The sequence below is a fragment of the Eptesicus fuscus genome, chromosome 12 (genome assembly GCF_027574615.1).
Source record: "Eptesicus fuscus isolate TK198812 chromosome 12, DD_ASM_mEF_20220401, whole genome shotgun sequence".
In the NCBI taxonomy this organism is placed as follows: Eukaryota; Metazoa; Chordata; class Mammalia; order Chiroptera; family Vespertilionidae; genus Eptesicus; species Eptesicus fuscus.
The window spans coordinates 51,871,919-51,896,293 of NC_072484.1; the positions used below are offsets into that span (position 1 = coordinate 51,871,919).

General features: G+C 53.4%; 1 protein-coding gene across 3 annotated transcripts in view; it reads right to left on the minus strand.

Annotated features, from left to right (window-relative positions):
- Positions 1 to 24,375, minus strand: part of ZNF516 (zinc finger protein 516) — a 45,659-nt gene that overhangs the window by 5,845 nt on the left and 15,439 nt on the right. Inside the window, exons 2-4 of one of the 3 annotated variants that reach the window (XR_003615879.2) lie at positions 6,505 to 7,932; positions 5,644 to 5,795; positions 448 to 531 (exon numbers count right to left, since the gene is read on the minus strand). Coding sequence is in view for 2 of the 3 variants with exons in the window: in XM_008160400.3 (XP_008158622.2) it covers positions 427 to 531; positions 6,505 to 7,932 (1,533 nt within the window). In the remaining variant the exon portion in view is untranslated. Of the gene's footprint in view, positions 1 to 426; positions 532 to 5,643; positions 5,796 to 6,504; positions 7,933 to 24,375 lie in introns of those variants that run through there. The other 2 variants (XM_008160400.3, XM_028139331.2) reach the window with 2 other exon arrangements.

Consider the following 24,375-nt stretch of genomic DNA (forward strand, 5'->3'; position numbering starts at 1 on the left):
GCATCCCTCACGGGTGGCTCCGGAGGGGCTCGGCCGCACCGCAGGGCCAGTGGGGGGAGGGGGGGGGGGGGGCAGCACCTGTCACACTGAAAGCGGCTTTGATTTCCGTGAGTGCTGGTGGCAGCACAGCTCGTTCGCATATTCATTTCTGAGGAGTCTACTCTCTAATTAAAACGAAACATTTGCAAACAGGCTTCTCTCAAATTAAACCACATGGCACTTGATGCAAAGGGAAAAAATCTGTTTCAGGAGAGTCTGGCGCACAATCACAGAAGGGGACGCGTCACCCTCCCCCAACAGGGGCCTCGGTGTCCGCATGTCAACGACCGTGGAGGATGAACCCCTGCAGAGGACACCCACACCCTACGGGGACAAGGACAAGGAGGGATGGAGGGACAGAGGGGCGAGGGACAGGGCAAGCCTTACCCGAGTGAGCCCGCATGTGTGCCCGCAGGTGGCTGGGCTGGTGGAAGCACTTCCCGCACTCCACGCAGACGAAGTCTCCTTGGCGGGCCTGCGTCCGGGGCGTCCCTGGGTGGCAGTGGCCAAGGGGAGCAGACGGGGGAGGGGAGAGGAAACCATCATTAGTCTGTCTGATGTGACCTGAGGGGAGCTACCTTCCTGGAGGCTCCTCTGACAGAGCAGGCACAGGCGGGGCCCCGGGCGAGCATGAATTACAGCGAATTAAACTCACTCCCGTGATGAGCCCGAAACGGCGGCTGTCAGGTGTGCAGCTCCGAGCAGCTGGGTGCTCGCCCAGCCTTCTCAGGTTCTGTCAGCGGCACACCAAGCAAATCGGAGTGACACCGGGGGGCCAGACCGGGCGCCGGAACTCGGAGGCAGCAGGGCCGGGGCCCGTCCCTGGTCGATATGCTAGGCCCCGGGCCAGGGGCCCAGCCATCAACACCTCACCCATGGGCCCATACCTGTGTGCCCCACGCTGTCCCCACGGAGCCCACAGGGAACACCTGGGAATGAGGCCCTGGGCCGAAGCACTGGCCTCGAGTTCCCTTCTGATCCTAAACGCAGTCAGCTTTGCTCGGAAAAGGGAGGCCGATACGCTCACTCATCTGAAGACCTCTCCTGTTATGGTGTCTTGAAGAAAAGGCTAATTTTCACAGAAGGGTGGCTCCAGAGAGACCTCCCTGAGCTCAATGGTAACTCAACTCAATGGAGGAACAAGACACGAAACCGCTCACTAGAAAGAGCTACCTCTGAAGCAACACATTTTTAAATGAAGCTCAGTGAGCTGTTTTGGACTGAAGGTGTGACATTTTAGTGTGAAAGGCTCTTAGTCAAATCAGCAGAACCCAAGTCACGATTCCCAATTCAGATGCCTCCACAGATAAAACAACACACCATCGTTGATCCGTTACAGGTGGCGTTGATGGAGAGAAGAAGCAAAGAAAGGCACGAACCGGCAGGCAGACCTGTCTGATTTCTCACGTTAACAAGTCATTAACCGAGCCTTAGAGAAATTTAAGAACTTGCCCACCCAGTTCTCAGTGCAGGAACGCAAAAAGCCTAAGACACATTTTAACCAACACTCATCCCACTGGCATTAATGGAAAACCACTCACGAATGTTGGCAAGGTGCCCATGCAACGCACAAGAAAAGCATGACTCAGCAACTTCAGCTATCACCTGCCGGCTCCTCTTCCCAAGAGTTTTCACCAAGCGCATCGGTGGAGAGAAAGCTCAGGAGGGCTGTCCCTTCTGAGCGAGGTCCTCCTGCAGGGGCCGGCACACCCGCCCCCACGTCTCCACTGAGTCTGTACACACATCCCGTGTGAACATGGCTGCACCGCTGGCTTTGTGTCCAGGAATGCCTTTCCTTCCTCATTTGGGTCCAGGAAACTCTCACTCCAAAAGCACTCTGTTCCCCACTCCCTTCCACCACTCCTTTCCGCTCCCGTGGAAACCTCCTCTGACAGTCACCATGGCTGTCCCGTTTTCCCAGGTACAATCGGACTGCTTCCAATGCACAGTCCCTGCCTACACGAGACACCTGCTGACGATGGTGACAGACAGCACGGCACGTGTGTCTGAAGTCACATTCAAACACAAGTCATTATAACACTTTTTCCCTGAGGAAACCTCTTAGCTGGCTACTTCCTATCCAAACTACTCCTCTACTCACCATTCTTACTTCCTTAATTAAGGATGCATCAGCATGCGTACACACGTGCATACGCATACGCGCGCGCACACACACACACGCGCGCGCGCGCGCTTCCCTACGCATTCTGCCAGAGCTTTTTATCTTTACTTCCTAAAGAAAGGACCCTTGCCCTTTGTGGTCAATAATATTATGCCGAAGCTACTGCAAAATCCTGAGTTAATCAAAAGGTCATGAACTTCATTAGAATTGAAGCCCACCTGGTGAGCCACAGCACTCACACTCTAACCCAGGAACCCGAGGTGTGCAAAGTGGAGTCAGAGGGGAGGAAGCGGCCTGGCCAGCCTTCCAGGGACGCTAACCCTTGTCAGATGCTCACCCTTGTCTGAAAGACTCAGGCCAAGGAAGCACAGTCTTTCAAATCATCGTATTACTGCGTCCCTGGTAGAAGGGATCGTTTTTAAGTGCCAATAAGAAAGACCTTACATAGTATTCTATCCAGCACTATCCCATTCCCGTTGCCTTTAGTTTTTTTATTCTAAAACCCATACTATTCTATACCATTGGCTAGCCACAAGTCTGGAAACACAGATGATTTGTTATTTTATTACTATCCTATCAACAAACCATTCGTGTTATAGGCACGTTTCCAGACTTGGCAGCCACACCGTGGAACATGTTTTTCCCATTCGCAACGGGTGAGTCGGCGAGCCCGAGGGAAGGGACAGCGTCACTTCCTCGTCATGCCTTCCTCTTTCGGCAGTGCTTCCAGACTATCATTTCTTCACAAACATCGTTCACCTGAAAGGTGTGGGGAAAGGTCTCTGAGAACTGTCTTCCCTTCGGAAAACACCTGATGTCTTCGAGACCCCGCCTGAGAGCAACGCGCTGTGTGAATGGAAACATCACTGAAAGCATCACAGAATCTCACCTGCAGCGCCAACAGCACCACAGACACAACAATGCACTCCTCCTCCTCTGGAAGATTCCCTCCCGAGGATTTCTTTTCCACGGCTGCTAGGCGACGCTATAGGTGTAATCGATGGCCAGCACACCAAGGGGTGACCTTCGCTCGCAGGTGACATCCCAGGAGACATAAAGCGAATGCACCGGGCGACAAAGTAAGAGCCAGAGTGCCCACAGACTCAGAGAATAACGGTGCTTTGGACTCGAGATGAATTAGGAGAGAACCTAGACTCAGGATGCAAGGGTCCACTGCCCACAGGGTCGAGGAGGAGCGGGCGCAGCCACAGTGGACAGCAAACCTCGGAAGGGGCGGTTACTGGCACGTGGGGTGACGTGTCTGTGATGACGGCCCTGCCCGAGCTGCAGAAACAGGCAGTCTCCATCCGTAACAAGGACATTTTCACTCCGGTCACCGCAGGGACCTCTCACCACTCAGTCAGACCACACCCAGGCTCCGGATAGCCTTCTGCCACAACAAACACCTCGAGGGCTTCCGAAACAAACACACTTGCAAAGGAGGCAAAGGAATCGGCGAAGTACACAGGTCAGACTGTGGGAACCTGTCCAGCTTGGGGTGCTTGGGTGGGAGCGGGGCCCCAGGAGAGTATGATAGTCGAGGCAGGAGGCAGCGCACTGTCATGGGGAGGGTTCCAGCGGGTTCTCACCAGTCCCTGAGTTGAGACCAGGACCCAGCAGAGGAAAAGGTCACCCGGGGGTGGCGGGTCCCTCCTTGCCGGGCGGCTACTCAGGTAGCAGTCTGCAGAAGCGGGTCTCGGTCCCTCCTCACGCTCAGGAGGCTCTGATGCTACAACTGCACTTACTTGTTAGTGGAGAAGCACTGAAAACCTTCCCCCGAGCGGCCCCCGTAAGAGCGAAGGGAAACTCTCAGTCCTGACTATGTCAGTGTGTGTGTGTGTGAGAAGGGTAATCCAGGAGAGCACCTGTGCGTCACGGAAGGTTGAGCACTTTTCACATTTAAAAAATAAACACTTAATTTCTTTCTTTTTGTAAGCCTTAGGACCAATTATATTTTAAAATTTTAAGGAAGAGGAAAATACGTCAAGCTCCTTTGTATTTCTACCTCTGTCACCTGAAATTCTTAAAACCTTGGCTTCAAATGCACTTCTGTTTTGGGGGGTAACAATAAAAGCCACAAGCAGGCCGCAGTGCAGCACGGGAGACCCGAGGGTGGGTGTGATGTGTGGGTGTGGGTGTGGGTCTGTGTCACCCGTGCAGCCACGGGGCTGAACTCACTCAACTGCAGGTCCGGTCACGGGGCGAACGTGTCGCTCACTCACCGTGAGGGTGCAGTAGGGGAAGGACTGGACGGGAGGGGACGAGGAGCACAGGCACCCGCCGACGCTCACCTGCTACCTGGGTCTAGAGAGTCTCACTTTCGAGTCCGAGAAAATCTGTATCTAAAGAACGGAGGCCAGTATCAGATCCCAAAGTCTGACCTATGTACTGCTATTCCATTACACAGCAAATAACCTGCAGGACCAGAAACTACGGCCGACTGTGTCGGGCTCGCTCAATGGAACTGAGACCAGAAAAAGTGCAAACGCTGCCAGGAGACGGGGCGAGAACCTTAACCAGGACCCACTGCATCTTACGAACACTCGGCATAAAGCCTCGCGACATCTCCGGGCGCGCAGGCCGTCGGCTCCACTCGGGAAAGGTCACAGGAAGTGCTGATTGTGATGTGAGCAGGGCCCACAGGGCTCAGTGCTTTTCAGAATGGGGGCCGAGGCCGGCCTGCAATGCGGGCTCCACCGGACAGTCTCCAAGACTGTGCAGCGCCCTAGTTTCCTCCTAGTCGAGAAACACCCCATTTTTTCTCTAAGGGTAAACGTGAAGCAAAGGCATGCATCACTGGCCAGACCGAGGTGGCTCAGGTGCCTGTGGACCTGGGCAGGTCCCAACGTCACAGGAGAAGAGCAGGAACTAACTTAGACATGCACGTGGCTGCCCAGCGCCATCACACAGTGGATTTGGGGTGCCTCTCTGCTGACCTGACCTCACCAACCCTGAACCCCTTCCCCCAAAGTGCTTCCAGCTTAATGGATGTTGAGGGGCCAGTTCTCAAAGGTCACAGTAAATGGGAATCTGCTTTAAGAAAGTGCAGGTGTAAAAAGAGGAAGTGCAGGTGCTAGGTGGACACTTTGGTCCAAAGCCGGTGAGGACCGCCCAAGGGGAGAACTCAGGGACAGACTCCACAGGGGTGGGTTTGTCTGGGTGGTTTTTCATGGGAGACACTCAGATTTCCCAGGGTGCTGGGTGTGCAGTGAGCGTGACCTTCAACTCGCGATCAAGGGCATTATACCCAATGGGGCACGTGAAAACCTGCTGGCAATTCCTTGTTATTGCTGTTAGGTGTCAACCCTGAGGGACTGGCGGGAAAGAAAATAAGCATTTAAGGGATATTTTTTCCAGAACTGGCAAAAGTCCATTCCCCAAACTTTAGATGGTACATTTCTAGTCTACAGAGGCTTTGCTCACTAATGCTGGCACACTGATGTATATAGACATATATATTTTTTAATTATATACAGTCAAACCTCGGTTCTCGAATGCCTCCCATCTTGAACAATTCGGTTCTCGACCAAGTTGTTCACGGGGAAAATGTCTCGGCTGCTGAACAAAACTTCGGTTCTCGACCCAACAACCCTTTCATGCTAATACCTGTATGATCAGTCACGTGTCTCTCAAGCTACAAACAAAGGAGAGAATGCACAAGTTGAGTCAATTTACCACTAAACCTCACGTTATTCGCATCTCGGGAAAGTGTGCTGTGAAATATTTTCAGGGTATTTTTGCTTCTGTTGCTGCTCATTATTGTTATTAAATATCTACAGTAAGTCACTGTGGGTCCTAAGAAGGTTCGTGATAGCAGCAAAGGGAAAAGGAAGGTTGTGAGAACAGTGATAGAGCTTCAAAGAGAAATAATTGCAAAGCATGACAGAAGCTAATTTTCCAGAGTAATCGGAATAAGAAAGGTTAAAACAGGGAATCATTTAGGGGTCTGGAACAGATTGATTTAATTTACATTATTTCCAATGGGGGGGGGGGGGGGAAATGATTTGGTTTTCGAACAAATCACTTCTTGAGCAGCCTTCCAGAACGAATTAAGTTTGAGAACCGAGGTTCCACTGTATACGTATAAAAATAAAACTCAGCAAGGGACAATGAACATCTGTCGAAACTTTGCTTAGACTATCAAAGAGGTGGAGTGCCATGGAGGGGGCCTGCTCCCGTCAACATCAGCATGGAGGAGGTGGAACTGTTTCCAAATGAACATCCCGGGAGGCAGCCCCAGGGCCACAGGTTAGACGCTGCCAGCAGGCGGCCCTCCCAGCCGGAGGGCGGGGGGAGCCAGCTGGGGCCACAGCTGGGGCGAAGGGAGGGACAGCACAGCTTACCTCTGTGCTCGGGCGCAGGGCCGCTGGCCCCCCAGCTCTGGCAGAGCGTGGCCAAGTCCTTTGGAATGTAGGTCTTAAAGATATTGAGGATGTCTAGGCGCTTCTCGTGGCCCTCGGCCGCTGGCTCCTGCTTGACGGCCTGTGGGGTGGGCTGGGCCTGCGGGGCTGGGTTCCCTCTGGAGCCCTGGCCGGCCTTGGAGGGGGGCTCTCGGGGAGGTAGAGCGGGGCCCCCGTCGTCTTTCACCTGCGGCTGACCCTGAGGTTGAGGGCTCAATTTGGCTTTCGGTGGATCCGGGGCACTGTGCTTATTTGGGGGGCCCAGGCCGGCCCCCACGGGGGCGATGACATACTTGTCCCCCAGCCTGCTGGTGGCCGGAGGCTGCGAGCCCACCCGGGCAATGACAGTGGGTGTGGGGGTGGCACTTCTGCTGAAGCCACCGCCCGCTACAGGCCCGGGTCTGGGGCCGGCCTCCTGCTTCGGCCTGGGCGGAGGCGGCTGGGCCAGGGCACCGTGCTGCTCTGGGCCATGGCCCGGTTTGGTCTGCCGCGGCCCCTCGGAGCCGGCTGCCCAGAGCGCGCAGGGGCCCCCCGGATGGCCCTCCCGGCTCTTAGGCATGCCGGTGGCCTTAGTGGTTCCACCCAGAGGCAAGGAGCTGCCTTTGGGCCCTGGCGCCCCACCTGGCACCTGGGTGCGCGTGAACCTAGCAATGGGCAGAGGCTGGCAGTCTTTGCCCCCAAGGGCGGGCGGGGGGCCTGTGCGTCCGCTCCGGACGAGGAAAACCAAGTTGTTTCTGATGCTCTTGTAGCCGTTGGGCTGCGTCCACTGGGGGGCCATGGAGCTGCAGCTGACGCGGTGCCAGATCCGCTTGTGCATCCACAGCACCTCGGGGTAGTAGGTCTTGTGGCTGCAGTAGGGACACGGGTACACGGCCAGCGCCGCCTGCAGCGAGGAGGCCAGCTCCTTGTGGCTGGCGTTGTCCCGGGTCGACCTCTCGCTCAGGTCTAGCGGGATCAGGTCCGGGGCCGGCGCCCTCCTGACCCCAGAATGCTCCTTACTGTGCAGATCGCAGGGCTTCTCTTTGGGGTGGCCAGCCGGGCTTTCCGAGGATAGCTGCAGGGCCGCTCCTTCTGGAAAAGCCTGACCTGCATTCGAAGGGAAGTCTACGGCGTCCCGAAAGCCGCGGACCTCCTGCTTGGGGTGGCACGCAGGCATCTTCAAGTCCACAGAAAACCGAGGCAGCTCCGGTCTCCTGGAGGTCTCCCTGCCGCTGCGGTCCTCACGTGCGGACGCAGGGGCTGCTGTTTCCGCGCGGGGCCCGCCGGGGTCCTGTCCTGGCAGGGTGTGTCCAAGGCTGTGACTCTGGCCTCCATTGGAGAGCAGGAGCGGAGCCACGTCTTCGGGAAAGCGGCGGCTGTGTGGCTTTGCCCCTGAGGATCAAATGTAAAACGTGAAGTTACCATTTCTCATCAGAACAGAACAAGGTACAGAAGCACAACCAGGCGCTGGGCGCGGAGAGGGTGCCCGGCTGGCATCAGAGCGCTCCAGAGTCTGGCCGGCTCCCCACTGCGCTCTGCAAGGAGCCAAGGAGCCGGCCACCACCAAGGGCAACGTGACGTTTGGGGCGGGGTATCTTTTTTTTCAATTGACTTAAATGATTCAGGCGACTGTCGAGGAAAATGAAATAGCTGGAGATTTAGTTACCTATAACAACAGAGTCACTAGTTAACAGGGAGACTAGTTCATCAAACACCAGGAAACGCACTTCCTTACACACAGGCTTCCCAGGCTCTCCGAGGCTCTAACTCAGGCAAACTGGGGCTCCTGGGGGCGCTGCAGGATCACCCCCAGCCAGCCGTGTTAAGGTAAGAAAACTCAGAGGCCAATATGCAATCCGTGGCCACGTCGCACGGCCGGAAAACAGCTCACTCTGCCCAAGGGGCCCTGGCTGCCTCAGCAACTGCGACAGGCCAACTGGCCCGATCCCAAAAGGGTCCCTAGAACTCTCTCCTGTGTGGTCCTACGTTCGAGTCCAAAACCTTGACACCGAAACTCTCCTGCACAGGCATGAAGGAAAGGGGCGAGTCAAGCCACTCATCCCCACCCTTTCTGGGGAGACACCTGGACACATCCCCAGCTCTCTGCACCTGGAGGGTCCTGCCTGGGCACACGTGGACCGCCTGCCTCCGCGCGAGGACCTGGTGTGACCAACCTCGTCTCTCCCCAGGTGGATGCTACATACTGTGAGAACATGGCCGAGCGTGGCTGGTCTGGCCTCAGAGCTGAAGAAATTTTACAATTTCTGCAACATCGGACTTGATGATGACCAAGCAGGTTCAACAGGACTTAAAGAAAAATTCCGTCTTCAGTTTGCACTGGTGCCCTGGGTTTATTTAACTCTAGGAATCAACATTTAGAAGGTGTAAGAAATGTTTCTGGGTCCCTTAAACCTCCATTCTTCCTCCCTGGGAAGAATGTTATCTCGTTGCTGCCAGCGGAGTGGGGATGGGTTAAGATTAGGCGTTCTCTTGTGAGAAGCCCAGTACTGTCGGTTGTTACACAAGATTGTTTTGGAGATTTTAACACTCTCTTGGAATGTAGGGGTCTGTTTACACAGAACGCTCTTTAAGTATCTGAGTATATTCTTGGGAGCTGAGACTTGGGAACCCCACACTATTCAGAAGGGATCCTCAGGAAAACACCCTTCTCAGAGGCTGTGTCCTCGGAGCTGAGGCTCATTTCCAACCAGCAGGTAAGTAGTGAGCCACTCACAAGCAATTTAAAAAGATTATGTCCACGTAAAACGTGTTACCTGTATGTTGTAATCAGCAGAAATGGTGAGGAACCAAGTCAGGGAGGAATGCTTTCTGCAGCTCCAAAAAGCTAACAGTAAAGTCAAGTGCGCTTGTCTGTCACAAGTGGTACCCGTGACCATTCAGAAGGCGGCAACGCTGGCAAGCCCTCCTGATGGAAGCGGCCTTCCACCTGGAACTAAAGAGGGGAAGGCCCCTGGCCTTGGGTTAACTCAGACTGCTGCTTGTTGTGTCAAATTCACTTTTAAATGGTCACAGAGCAGCGTCTGGGGCTGGGAAGCTGGTGTTTCCCAAACTGAAGGACCATGGACTCACGAAAACACACGGGGAGGGCTGTTGGTGGAGCCTCCAAACTGAGCCGTGAGGCCTGTGCCATCTGACAATGCACTTCTGGGGGGGGGGGGGGTCTGCAAAGCTCCTGCCAAGTCCCAAGCATCATGCTCCCTAAAAGCAGCATCAAACATCACAGCCGAACTTCCGGTGCCTTTGATGGAGACACGAAATAAGAAACGGACAGCAAGTAACAGACGTAACATACCGAGTCCCCCACCAGGCTCGGCCGAGTGTTACCCAAGAAAACTGGTACCCGGAAGAAAGACTACTCCCCCGTGGCCAGCTAACTCCGGGGGGACAATCGGGAATGGGGACTATGGATAATCTGAGATCAGAATGAGCGAGAGGGGAAGGCACGGGGTAGCCATGTGCTTCTTCATACCAGGAGGCCCGCCTATCACGCGCAGGGCCCTTTCTAACTGAGGTTCTCTGGTCAACGGGGCTGGTGAACTTGACCTTCAATAGCAGACTCTGGTCAACTCAGAGAAGCACCCGAGGCCTGCCCCCTGCTCTCCGCCCCCCCCCCCGAACCCCCACATCTGACGACCTAGCGGCCCTTAAGGCACCGGAATGAACCCACAAGTGAGGGGCTGAGAAGGGCTGCAAAGTGCTATTTACTGCAAAGCGTAAAGGTCCGGGCAGGCCGAGAGGAGTGCTGCCCTGCTGGGCCCCAGGGGACAGGATTCAGGGCCTCAGCTCCAGGTCCTTCGGTGCCATTTCCAACTTATTCACCGTCATTTCATCCGCAAGGTGGACTTCCCAAAGAACTCCGTGCCACCACCCCCACCGCCGGAAAGCAGGCCAGGCCCCCACCCACCAGCACAGAAGGGTCCCCACCCTGCAGGATCCCCAGCCCCCGCTGCCGTCCAGCCGTTCCTGCTGGTCACCAAGCTCCACGAACACACAGCTGCCTGAGAGGCGACACGCAGCCAGCACTGTACTAGATCACAAGGAGGACGGCCAGGAGTTTGAGCACAGCATCACGTGCTTACGGCAGACGACGCACTGGATCTTCACCGGGAGGCTGAGTGACATCCTGAGGACAGAGGGGCTGTGGGCACAGGCGCCTTAGAGGACCTGCGCTGCTGTCCGGGAGCTGCAGCACGTGCCGAGCCCGCAGGAAGCACGCAGCGTGTGTGTGTCCCCATACACATGCACCACCTACACGCACATACACATGCACACTCGCACACACAGTCGTTTTTCCATGGCTGCTCTCCTTGGCCCAATCACTTCTGTGACAAACAAACACCGTAAAAACTCCATTTCTTTCTAAATAGGACCTTCCTGAATGTGGTTTTAGCACTGACCAGACCCACACCCCAAGGCTGGGGGTGCCGGGCTCCCCTTGCACACACATCTCACGTTGGAACCCCCACCAGCCCTGGAGGTTTGGGGGTGAGTTAGGGGCTTTCAATGTTTGGAACCCCTGAGGCGAGGCGGCATCTCCAATACGCAAGCACAGCGCTGCCCCTGAGATACTGACACGGTGATTCCGGCACCTGGCAGGGGGAAAAATCACTCCCCTTTCACTTTTTTTAAACGTTTTTATTGTGATGGAGCATAAGGGGGGGCAGGGGGAGCTGGACCCAGTGACGGATTCTCCAGGGACTCACCTCCCAGGCTACCCGTGAGGACAGAGCCCCCAGGACCACCCCCCAGGGAACACTGCCCAGCTGGGGTCCTGCTCCGAGGACACAGAGGGACGTGGGGACACAGCGTTACCCACCCACACCCCCTTTACCACCACCCAGTAAGCGCAGGTCAAACAGGAGTCTTTTTCCTCCAGGCCCTTCATCGCGTAACAGAACATGGAGCCATGCAGCTGGCTGTGCGCCACACCGAAGGGCAGGCTGGCACGCCCGCGTGGCAGGGCTACCTCCTTACTGCACTTGTCACCACCGCACTGTGTCGCATTGAATAGCAAGACAAGTAGTTTGCAGAAACTGTAACACAAGTCAAAACATATTTTGTAACTGACCTGCTGGGAAAGCAGATTAGATCCATTCCGTGTGTCTCGGTGTTCTGGTTTATAAACTAAGAATAGTTTCAAAACATTTTATCCCAGGTTTGGCCGGGGGGGGGGGGGGGGCGCGGATCTAAAAGCAGTACAAAAGCCCCTCATCGTACAGTGTGATTCTATTTATTGAAAGGGTCCTTCAGGGGACCTCCTGACGGTCCGGGGGACAAGACGGGACATGGCTGGGTTTAGAACACTGAGGAGAACTGGGAGCTGAGCCAGGGCCCGCCCAGGATGGAAGGGGAGGAAGGTCCCTGAGGGTGCCACAGCGTCTGTCCTCCCACAGTGCACCATCATCTCTATCAGTGGCCTCGAGGAAAAACTGGGACTGGACGAGCTTCTCAGACCCAGAACTGACACTCAGCTCAGAGGGACAGCTAAACCTTCATCAAAGATCAAAGTTTTCAACAACATGGAACAAAGGCTCAAATCTAACAAGATAAGGAAGAACAGAAAGTACAGGAAGAGAAAGGCCTGGCATTAAAGCTGTGCTTGAAAAAGACTCTAGGCTCCTAGGGGACCACAAGCTCAGAGTGAGCTGCCACAGCCCAGGGTTTTAGATGGAGCCAAAGCATCCTCAGCCACAGCCAGGGAAGCAAGGCACAGATGAGCACACGTAGCTGAAAGAGCCCAGATGTGTCCCTGAGACAGACACACACTGAGGACAGGAGAGGTGAGGGGCAGGGCAGGTGGAACAGGTTGCCGGGGGGGGGGATGGGGGGGGGCATTTCTGGAAACCAAGTAATATGAAGAATGGCCTGGCCAGTGTGGCTCAGTGGTTGAGCATTGACCTATGAACCAAGAGGTCACAGTTCAATTCCTGGTCAGGGCACATGCCCGGGTTGTGGGCTTGATCCCCATTGTGGGGCGTGCAGGAGGCAGCCGATTGATGATTATGTCTCATGGATGTTTTTATCTCTCCCTCTCCCTTCCTCTCTGAAATCAATAAAGATATATATTTTTTAAAATATGAAGAATGACTGCAGGGACTTGAACTGTTCCTCTATAAAGGAGGCTGGACTGCCACAAACTTTGCCTTTCACTCAGGACGGGAGGGAAGGATGGGTGGGTGGGTGGGTGGATGAATAAATGAGTGGTTCCTGGAGGGCAGCACCTGGCAAAGGAAAAAATCTTGGAATGTAGGGGTCTGACCAGAGTCATCTGGAAAGAGCATGAACCATCAACGACAAGAAGCTTCCAAGGTCGGTGCCTAGACCAAGAACCAGCCTTTGGGGGAGACGCCTGCTTACCCGACTTTTCTAAAAAAAAAAACCTCTGGGCAATTCTACTTGTGCCAAGACTGAGGGGTGCTGGGGTCGCTACAGGACAAAGCACTGGCGTCACCGAGATCAGGGTTCTGGCGAGGCTGCCAGGAGAAAGCACTGGTAGAGCCAGTGAGCCCTTGTCACCGCGCGGCACGGGGAGACGGACATCAGCCCCCAGGAACAGGGCGGACCGTCCCCATCGCCGCATGAGGTGGCCTCAGTCCTCCGTCGCTGTGGCCTGGGAAGGAGCCGAGAAGTGGCCCCACCACCCGGGGTTTCCCACGACGCCTGCAATGCCGTCGTTTCTCTCCTGTGCAATTTGCTGTGCGTTAGTGGTGTGGCCGGTAGGCGAGAGGGATGGAAGGCGGAAATACTTTTTCTAAAAGTGCTTTGTCATTGCCCAATGTATAGCTTTAAAAATAGCAGGTGGGACTTCACGGCGAGGAGCCCGCTGCAGCTCGGCAGCAGTCGCTGCGTGGCCGGGCGCGCAGGGAGCAGGTGGTTCCAGGTGGGAAGAGGCATTTGGGTAAGAAGAGCCTCATTCCTACTCCTCGCTTATCACGACCTCACTCCGGACAACCAGCCAACGCACTTCAGTTTGTCTGTCGTTTATTGTATGGCTATGGTTGCTGGTCTCCTTTTCATGTATAATAACGAAAGCATAATATGCTAATTAGACTGACGTCCTTCCTGACGAAGCCAGGACTGTGAGGGGAGCCCAGGTCCCCGGTGCCTGCTGGCGGCCAGAGGGAAGCCCGAGTCCCGGTGCCTGAGGGAAGCCGGTGCCGGAAGCCAGGGGAAGGAAGGTCTACTATTGCACAAATTTCGTGCATCCAGCCTCTAGTGTTTATCATAATTTCGTAGATTCCCAGTCTTCCGGTTAAAACATAACAACTAAAAGCAGAAAGGAACTTCTCACGAATACAACACACCAAGTACACAACCATGAGCCTTCATCTGACGGGGGGGGGGAGGGGGGGGTCTTTCCGTCTCCAAACACCCTCAGTAGGTCCTTTACGTTCACCCTGTGGACGCACAGCCGCTCCGTGTCCGTTGTTCACAGAAGTTCTGTAGAGACTGACTTCTCCCGCCCCAGGCTCCCCGTCCCTCACCCGAGGTTGTGAACACACATGACAAATTCCATGTGAATCCGAGCCTCACCTCACGGGAGCTGGGCCTACCACCGTGACTCCAACACAATGATTGGGAAGGCCGGAGGGGACCCAGGCCTGGCTGCAGGGGAGGGCAGTATAGGGACAGGTGGTGAGTGTGCTGAACCCAAAGTGCAAACAGCGAGTGACCAGGGACCGTATAAAACACGCGCTTTCCCCACTCTCACTTTCAGCTGGGAGCACGCCACTCAACCCCCCGCCCTCCGCAAAAAAAAAAAAAAAAAAATTATATTCTGACCCAAAAAGTCAGCTGAGGGCTCAGATATGACACCTCTGCACAGAGACCTGCAGTGCAACAAAGGTGAGGTTAACCCTCTGTTCTCAGTCCCTAGGAGAATGAGGAGACAGGTCAGAAAGGGAAAGAGAGAAGCATATAAGGACAAAGAACTAGTTTCCAGATGAGATGGAAACAGTGTGGCAAAGTGGACGTGGTAGGTGTCAAACCTCAGCCCACAAGGCCCTGGGGTTGGCGACTTTCTTCACCCAGAAGTGGCATTCGTAGGCTGAAAGGATGCTCCAGGTAACACAAGGAAACGCTCTCCTGGGAGGAACTGAAGCGGGTTCAGAGCACAGAGGAAGCCTTAGAGGGAGAGGCGAGAAGGTAAGGAGGAGGCTCCAGGAGAGTGCTGACCCCACACGGCATCGCCAACACCAGGCTTCCTGCAGACTGAGCGGCAGGAAATTTGGGGGAACTCGGTGGACACTGGCAAAGGGATGGTTCCCCGGGTCACGCTGCAGCAGATGGGGAGGGCCACCCGCCAGCCACCTTCTAGGGCCCACGTTTCAGAGACAGGCCCTCGCTGCTTCCCCTTCCTCCTGCCACTGCCACTGCCCCATCTGGGCTGCCAGAGAAGTCGGAAGTGATGCTTCCCCCAAGCCCGCCTGACACAGGGCAGCTTCCATCAGCAGCCTACTCTCTTCATCCAAGTCCCCCAGGTACCCTTTGCACTGATGACCCGAATGACAGCTGGCTCAGGGCTCACAGCAAACCTGCGTTCAGGTTCTCGGTTCTTCAGCCAGAGAAGCTGTAACTATTGGACATCATCGTGCCACTCCTACTATCCGAGAAAGGTCCACCAAATGAGTTCCATACCTGAAAAACTCTCGTAATTAGCAGCTACAGGATTAAAGAGAAATTTGAGATTTCAGCAGTTAATTTTGGTATTTGTGAATTTCTAGCCACTCATATCAAATATGTCCTGTTATCAAAGCTCGACATGACAGCAAGAACATTACAGCTTTAAGTAATGTTTCTCTAGAGAGCCTTCCTTTATAAATTTTCAGCTGTCTTAAAAGGGGGTGACTGCTAACCAGAAAGATACAGGCCAGAATAAAGGCCTGATGTTTCGAGAGAGATGAGAACAATGGGCATCAAGATTTAGTGCAGCAAAAGTTTTGGCTTCAATATCTGGGTGACTTTTCCATTAACTAATGTGATGTAAGCTTCCTGTGCAGGAGAAACACAGTCCACACTGAACCACACTGCCCCGGCTGGCTGCATCTGGACGTTCCCCTCCTGGAAATAAAAGGAACCAGCCAAACTTGGTATCTGCCCTATTTACACAGAGGGCTGCCCGGGAAGCGTGTTCCCCAGGGACCTAGTTCAGGGGCTCCTGGTCCCCAGAGTTCCAGCAGACAAGGAAGTCTGAGGCTCCCAGACCAGGCACCACTGCCACCAAAATGAAACTAGCAGCAGGGTCAGCAAAGGACAGCTTTGGTCTCCAGGGAGGATGAAAAAAAAATTGCTTCTCATAATCCAGTATCATAGTTCAGCCCTATGGTCAGAAAAATTTCTCTTAAAGGAGTGTTAAAGTTCCCTCACTTAGGCACGCCATGGAAGCTACAAAAGTAATGCGGATAAAGTCTGAGCGATGAGGAAACGAAGCGCCCTGGCTTAGGTAATCCTATCTAATAGAAGAGTAATATGCAAATTAACCATACCTCTGCTGCACCCACAAGCCACACCCACCAGCCAATCAGGAGCAAGTATGCAAATTAACCCAACCAAGATGGCTGCGGCCACAGAGCAAGCAGGAGGCTTGGGTCTCCCTGGCAATGGAGGAAGCCAAGCTTTCCACACACCCTGGCAGGCCCAGGCCTCCACTCAAGGCTACAAAGTTTCAATTATAGAAGATAAATAAGTTTCAATTATAGAAGATAAATAAATCACACAGATACCAGGGCCTCCACTTGGGTCATTGCGGGGCATGGCCAGCCTGCAAACCACCACCACAGGCCCCTCACCCAGGCCACCCACGCCCCAAGGGAACCCCCACCCTGATCCGGGACACCCTCAGGGCAAACCAGCTAGCCCCCACCCGTGCACCAGGCCTCTATCCTATCTATAAAAGAGTAATATGCAAATTGACCATCACTTCAACACACAAGATGGCTGCCCCCATGTGGTCAAAGATGACTGTCCCCATGTGGACACAAAATGGCTGCCACAAGATGGCCAGCAGGGGAGGGCAGTTGGGAGGGACCAGGCCTGCAAGGGAGGGCAGTTGTGGGCGATCAAGCCTGAAGGGAAGGGCAGTTAGGGGTGACCAGGCCAGCAGAGGAGGGAAGTTGGGGGCGACCGGGCCTGCAGGGAAGGGAAGTTGGGGGGGACCCAGGCCTGCAAGGGAGAGCAGTTGGGCGGGACCAGGCCTGCAGTGGAGGGCAGTTAGGGGTGACCAGGCCTGCAGGGGAGGGCAGTTAGGGGTGACCAGGCCTGCAGGGGAGGGCAGTTAGGGGCAAACAGGCTGGCAGGGGAGCAGTTAGGCATCAATCAGGCTTGCAGGGGAGTGGTTAGGGGGTAATCAGGCTGGCAGGCAGAAGCGGTTAGGGGCAATCAGGAAGGCAGGCAGGCGAGCAGTTGGGAGCCAGCAGTCCTGGATGGTGAGAGGGATGTCCACCGGGATCGGGCCTAAACGGGCAGTCGGACATCCCTCAAGGGGTCCCAGATTGGAGAGAGTGCAGGCTGGGCTGAGGGACAACCCCCCGCCCCGTGCATGAATTTTGTGCACCGGGCCTCTAGTGATATATACAATTCCACACACGACACAAGAAACGTGAACTACAGTAACAACAAGAGTAAAGTCTAAGTCATAAGAAAAATGATGGGATCAGCACACTGTGAAAACTGAGTCATCCTACCTTAAAATGCTTATACATGAACGAATATTTTGTTCCCTAAGTTGTTCCGGCTATTTCTTCTGTACAATAGAATACAGTATACAAGTTTCCATTTTAAGTAATTATCATATTAACATCACTTGCAAAACGGTGACGTATTTACATTAATAGAAACCTTTATGAATATTTCATCACTTTGGAAGTCATATTTTGATTTCTCAAGAAAAAAGTTACAAATTAAATACTGAATTTCTAACTGAAGTAACCTTGTTACACAAGAAAATCTGAAGTTTAAAATCCGGGAAAGACATTTTTCAAAAGCTTTCCTATCCGGTGACTACAAAATCAACATTTTTAAAGGTTAATCAAATACCCAGTTCTACTCACAGCTCTCAGTTACTAAACAGTAGTTTGCCCGCCATAAAACACAGTCACCTTCTAGGATCCTAGATCTTACTAATTGCTTCCTCATTGACTGGACCATAAAACCACATCACTGGGGCTGCTGGGGTTGTTTTCTAACTATAACCCAGGCTGAAGTGAAGGAACTCAAGTCTACTTTGAATGTGACTGTAACGTTTTATACACACTCCTTCACCCCCAAAATCTAATAGCAAACTGTAACTTGGCCTTTTGGGGATAAAAAAAAAAAAAAAAAAGCCAAGACATGTGAAAAGGAAAGGAAATCATCCAGCAAAACTTTACAAACCATGCTGGGAAATAAGGAGCAGTTCCAGCTTGAAAAGAGCAGTCGAACCTTAACAAGGAACCGTCCATGTAACTGCTGAGAAGAAGGTACTCACAGCACTCGGAGGTTTTAAATGTCAACAAGGAAGTGAACAGTGAGGAGAAGGGCAGGAAGGAGGGGCACCCAGGCCGGTTTCACATCCTCCTCCAATCACACCGCTCCTGTGGACATGGAGTCCTAATCACTCACCAAGCATTACCAAGAATGCACTTAACTTAAACCGCCTGTGCTTTCTCCTTCACGAGAAGTGTTTTAAGGGATCAGGGGCCCAGAAAGACTTTGGAAGAGAAGTAACCCTGTAAATCTCCAGTGTGACAACGATGAGCACACACACAACATAGCCATATGTGGTTTCAAAGTTTTTCTGCTTGCTTAATTATCCGAAAATGCAAAACCCAAATTCTGTGCACTTACATGGAAATTATAATGATCCTTTTAAAAAAAAAACAGTTGATTTACTAGTAGAGTCTTCAGATTTAAAGTCAGGCACGTGTCTGACTTGCAGAACAAAGGCCATTTCATAAGGACTGGTCTGTGCTGTGTGAGGGCAGCAGGCCTCCAGCCCAGCGGCGCTGGTGCCGGCGCCATGCTTGGCCTCTGCCACTAGGTGGCGCCTGCGCACAATGTATAACCCTCTCCTGCCTGGAGCTATGTGGGTGGTCCCCGGATTCCAGAAAGGGGATGGAAAAGGCATCTACTTTTAAACAACAGGTATTCATTAGTGAAAGACAGGCACCAAGAACTTGCTTTACGACCCATTAATACAATCGGGCGTATTTCTTTTGAAACACAGCTTCAGGCCATGCATCATCAGAATGGCGGTTCATCAGAGGGTCTTAAAGCATCTCCCGTTTTGGTTTCTGTTCCTTCATCAATATTTTAAGAGGATTAAAACATGGAGAGCTTTAAATTAATGATATACTGGAATTATTTGGCAAAAAATCCATTTAGATAAAATAACACATCCATATGCATTAGACTTTGGGGACCAGCATTATAGTACCTCCAAAAGTCCAAAGCTGCGAAGATTTATTCAATTTAGTGATCTAGTCACTGCCTGAAAGTATTTTAGTGACTTAGTAATAACTAATTTTAAAACGTTTCCCAGTCGGTATTTTTACATTGGCTTCAAAGCAGTTCCTCTCCAAGTTAAAACAGGTATGTTCCCGGGGTGTGGGCACCGTATCCAGTCTAAGGCGGCAAGGCTCATTTAATGAAGAACGCTATCATGGGGAGACTCAAGTCTGTAGGTCTGAGTCCTAGTTCCAGGGCCAGGTCTGATCCCAAGGCTAATATGGGAAATCACCTTCCTCCAGTTACGCCAGCTGGGGGAGCGTCCCTTCATTCCACGAGTGAGGGCTGCTGCCCCGTGTGCCCGACACGCTGCCCTGCTCCATCAATGCACATTACTAGCCCTCCCGGGGCTTCGAGTCGGAAAACCAGGAGTAATAACTTAAGACTGTGTGTAAGGAGTAGGGAGGAAAAGGGAAACCATTTCTACAGCTGGCTCTTCCCTCCAGTCTGCCCGGAGACAGACGACACAGGCGGGGCACCTCACAGGGTGCACGAGACAGTGCGTGCGAGGCGTGGTGGTTACATCCCTTCCCAAACAGAACTTGGTCAAAACTGAAATTATTTTCATTCCTTGAGTATTTTCACGTGTGTCTTCTATCAAAGCGGACTGAATGTGCTAGCCACAGCCACTCTGAGCATTTGCCGGAACTTGCTATAACTCCATGCCCACAAAGGGAAAACTACTATTTAACAGAGCTAAATTCGATCAAAGGAGCATCCCACCTCGCCTCATCCAACAGCCTCTCCCTCTGCCAGGGCTCCAGGTGGGGAGAGCATGGCCGGTCCCAGCCCAGCACCTGTGGGTGACAGAGCCGTCGGCGGAGGGGTGGCTGTGGGTCCTGTGAGCCAGGTGGGCCACCACCTCTGTGGCCAGTAATCTCTCCCACAGCAGGAGGCCAGGCACAGGCATGTTACAGCCCTTTATGGGTGTAAACATACAAATGAGAATAAAATGTGCGCATTTTCTGTCTCTCCTACATGACAAGTTCAAACTATTACAGAAATATTAAATCTCAAAAGCCCCACTCCACCAGAGAAACTGAGTGGAAAGAACTGCTTTATATATTTTACTTAATAATTTAAGCAACTCTCCTCAAACTCCATCACTAAATGTTTCTGTAATCTCGGGCAGGCTGCCTGAGCCACATACTATGCTGAAATAGGACTATAATGACAGTATTCTTCTTTAAATGTGAAAAAACAAGCACATATACATTCTCGTTTGTGAATGTCTTCATCCCTCAGTTTTATTTCCTCTCCTTTTTATCTAAAGAGACAATACATGTATCCCCTTTGCTGTGTATCTTCAGTTGTGCCCCTAATTTGTAGCTCACCTCCAATTTATGCAGTTTTGAAAGTCAAGACAGAAAAATCACCAGCCCCGAGGCCACCATGCCATTCAGAGGCTCGAGCATCTCTGGAAAGCCCCAGCTACTGACGTGGGTTTTCTCAATCACTGAGTCATAGTTCTATTTTGAGAAGGCGTTGCAAAATCTTATTTCTGTGATTGTTTTCCAGGAGGCCTTGGCTAGGCAGGAGCCCTGCATCTATGAATTAGAGGTTTGTAAAGCTATGTGAAGGGTTTTCCAACAAATCCTATTAGCCGGACTGAAAAGGAAGTGCCCTCGGCCCGGTCCCGCTGCCCCCCTCTGGCCTGGCGTCCCTTCCGTGGCTGTCTAAGAAGGCCCTGCAGCTGGCCGGCCAGCCTGAAATGACTCAGGACAGGAGCTATCTGGGGCAAAGGTGAGGACCACGGGGCCAGGAAATGATGGGTCACCGGCTATGCGCTCGGCCACAGAGCTCCCCACAGCCTTCCTCCCTGCCTAGGAGCGTGGCCTCGTCTGAAGAGCGACAAAGAAAACCAGCATTTCTGAGACTGACTGCGAGAGGATTCCTGGGCAGCGAGGATACCGCAGGGCCTGTGCGTGCAGCAGGGTGCACGTGTGTATATGTCCATGCGTGGGAGAGGACGGCGGCCCCCCCAGGGGGTGGGGCGGCTCTCTGAGGACATATTTTGAGGGCACAGGACATCTCAGCCCCATCGTCTACTTGCTAAGGACGCCATCATGTTCGATACTAATTCATTTATTCGCTCTTTAAATAAAACCTTTCAAACGCCAGGGCAACGCCTCCTGCTGACTTCAGCGAGCAAAGCACACACCACTGTTCTTGAAGGGGGAGATGGGTGCTAATCAAATAACCAAGAACAAACGTGACCGCCCAGAGATGAAGGCAGCAGGCCCAGGGCCTACCAGAAGGTTCCGCCACGCTGCCTCGCTCTGCCTGCTCCACCGTCCACGTCCAGGATACCTCCCCGTGGCCCGTGTGATCGGAGCTCTGCCTGTGCACCCAGGTGAGGGGACAGTGCCTTCAGGGACAGCGGCCCAGCTCCTCCCGAGCACACTGAGGTCGCTAAGGCAACAAGCAAGATACACGACTGCAGAACCGGGGGTGCCTGGAAAAGCTGCAGCTGCTGTTCCCGAAACTCAATTTTAAGAACAGCAACCACTTAGCGACTCTGGCATCTTACGCTGTCTTCTCTCCAACCAAGAAAACACCTGCATCAGGCTGCTGCGTCCCTGTCCCCCTTCACTTCCCACACATGCTGGCAGCTCACGCCTGCACACAGGACTGAAGCAGGTCTGCTGCCTGCGGTGGCCGAGTAGCACCACAGGGCGGAGAGTCGTAAACCACATCTGAAAACAGACTGTGCTCACAACGTTGGCGATCCACGCTGCTGAGTCACCCTGCCACCACCTGGACATCACCGCCACGCTCACTGGCCACGCCAACCCGCGACATCTCATCCCACTCTCTGTCCGAGTCTGCCTGTCTGTCCTGATGCTTCTCTCCACACACACACACACACACACACACACACACACACACACACACACAGTCCCACATGTGCTATTCTCAATGTAGTCACACACAGGAAGTCGCATGGTGCACACCCGTTTTGCACACACAGTCATGCACACAATTTCCCACAAGAGAGCCATAGGGTTTAGGCAGGGAGGACCGTGGGGTCAGTACTGTCCAGCCAGATAATTACACACATGACCCTGAGTCCTGAGAACTCGCTCCCTCTCCCACAGCCAGTTACAAAGTCCAGAATGTCAACCAAAGGAATACACCGTCCTTTGAAGGAGAAAACGTGTGTGCGTGTGTGTTAAGGCTGTTTTTAAAAGCTGAGGGCACCCGTCCATACCCTTAGAAACTTAAAAGTGACCAATCTTACAGGCCAGCATGCGCTGAGCAGCGCGCACACACGGGTTCCATCTTTTCCTGTGTTCAGACTTCTATGGACTGTATGATTATATAACACACACACCAAATCTACATGTAGCTGCAAAAATGAAACGGTTATTATTTTTAGAATCTGGGAAAAACTGTATTAGTCACACGCAATAGTCACAGTGTCTTCCACACCGCAGCTCCGCTGTGAGGACACAGACAGAGGACGAGCGGCTCTCGGCAAGCGCTGACAGCTCCTGCTCGGCCGCGTCTGGCACGCCACACCCTGCGCGCTCCTGCCCAGCGTCCCAGACCCCACACACAGCCCAGCCCTGGGCAGGAATCACACAGGTCCGCTCGGCTGAGGATCAGGTCACCAGGGCGAGGACTGATGCTCTAACCAGGCAGAGCTGAGGGAGAATACGAAGGCATGTGTGATGCAGTACAGTTACATGAGCCCAGGTATCCACATGCTGGCCACTTAACTCGGATGCAGCAACAGCAGCCCGCGCTCCGGCGTGGGCACCTAGCCACGCCCACTCCATGTCCACTTCCCACCACCCAGAGCCCTTTCCTGCACCATCACCCTAGACCAGCGGTCGCCAACCTTTCAAACCTCACTGACCACCAGTTGGCGACCGCTGCCCTGGACAGCAGCCAGTAGGCTTCGTCACTGAGGGACCACAGCATGAGCTGGCCAACGTCGGGCGAAGTGGAGGGCCGTCTGTGTGTCTGGTCCATGAGGCAAGCCCCCCAGCTCCAGGCCCGTGGTTTCTGAATCTGAGTCCAGGACCCAGGCTCTCAGGAACCAGCCGCTGGGGAAGGAACAGTGTGCCGGGCCCTCCGCCGCCCAGGGAAGCGTGTGCCCACAGAGCTCACAGGAAATGTCATCTGTCATTTCACCTGCACAGAGAACCAGGGGGACGGCATCAGGGATGTGAGTAACGCGTCCTGAGGGGAGTTCATTTCAGAGCTCCTGCCTCCGCTCAGTCCCCACACTCCGCGCCCAGGCCGCAAGGAAGGAAGGCTGACCCTCCTTCCCAAGGCGCTTCCTCCAAAGTTCGCACCCACCCCACCAAAGAGGAGCAGCTTCAAGCTGTCACTTCGGTTCCAACATCCAATTAGCTCTGTTTGCAAATGAGTCCGGATCCTGGCAGCAACTGTCTTCAGTCACCGGGAAGGAAGCCGGCTAACTCACAGGAGCAGCCTCTCACGGCCCGTCCTCCCCCACGAAAGGCACGCTGTTCTGCATACAAGGTCAGGGTCCAGCCTGCACATGGAATCACTGAATCTCACTGGAGGGGGGAGGACTCGGGAAAGAGCAACGTTCATTAGGAACGAAGCCTCCGCGCAGCAGGATCTTTATAAAGTGAGAAAAGCTTCGGAGGCGGTCCAGGGCGCCCCTGCAGGAGCCCGTCCCACAGGAAGAACCGTCACACACAGGCCGCTCGCGCTCTCTTACAGGGGCTGTGCCGCTGCCCAAATCCACCTCCATGTCACGGCGTGTCCTCGGGCAAAGCCGATGGGGGAATGTTGAACGTGCTTTACCCAATGTCAAAAGCCATGAATTTTCCCATTAATAACCCCAATAGAAGATCCGCAAGTTATCCACACTTACTGCTTTGGGCTTTTTGGCTTATAATCAAGATATTGGATCCAGTTTCAAACCCTAAAACTTGATCCAAGCCCAAAGGCCATTGCAGGTTCAAGAAACAGACACCAGCAGTTCTTACAACACTCACCACTCGGACTTCACCTGCAGCATCTGAGTAGTAAATGGAAGGTCATCTTTCGTACGTACAACCACACACCGGAACCTCCACAGTGACCGAGACCAAGGTTTAAAGTCTCATCTAAAGTACAACAACTCTGAGTCTTGAGTTTGGCAAAAAATACATATATTTTTTTAATATATATATTTTATATGCCTCCTTCCTGGGTTGATTCTAGATAAAAGAACACATACTCCCTCATTTTTCCACTCTGTCTCCAAATTAAAGGGGGAGAGCAACTTTCATCCCAAATTACAGCTGTTGTTAACAATCAAACCAAGAGAAAAGGAAGGCAGGACTATCGAGCCATTCTCATGCTTGG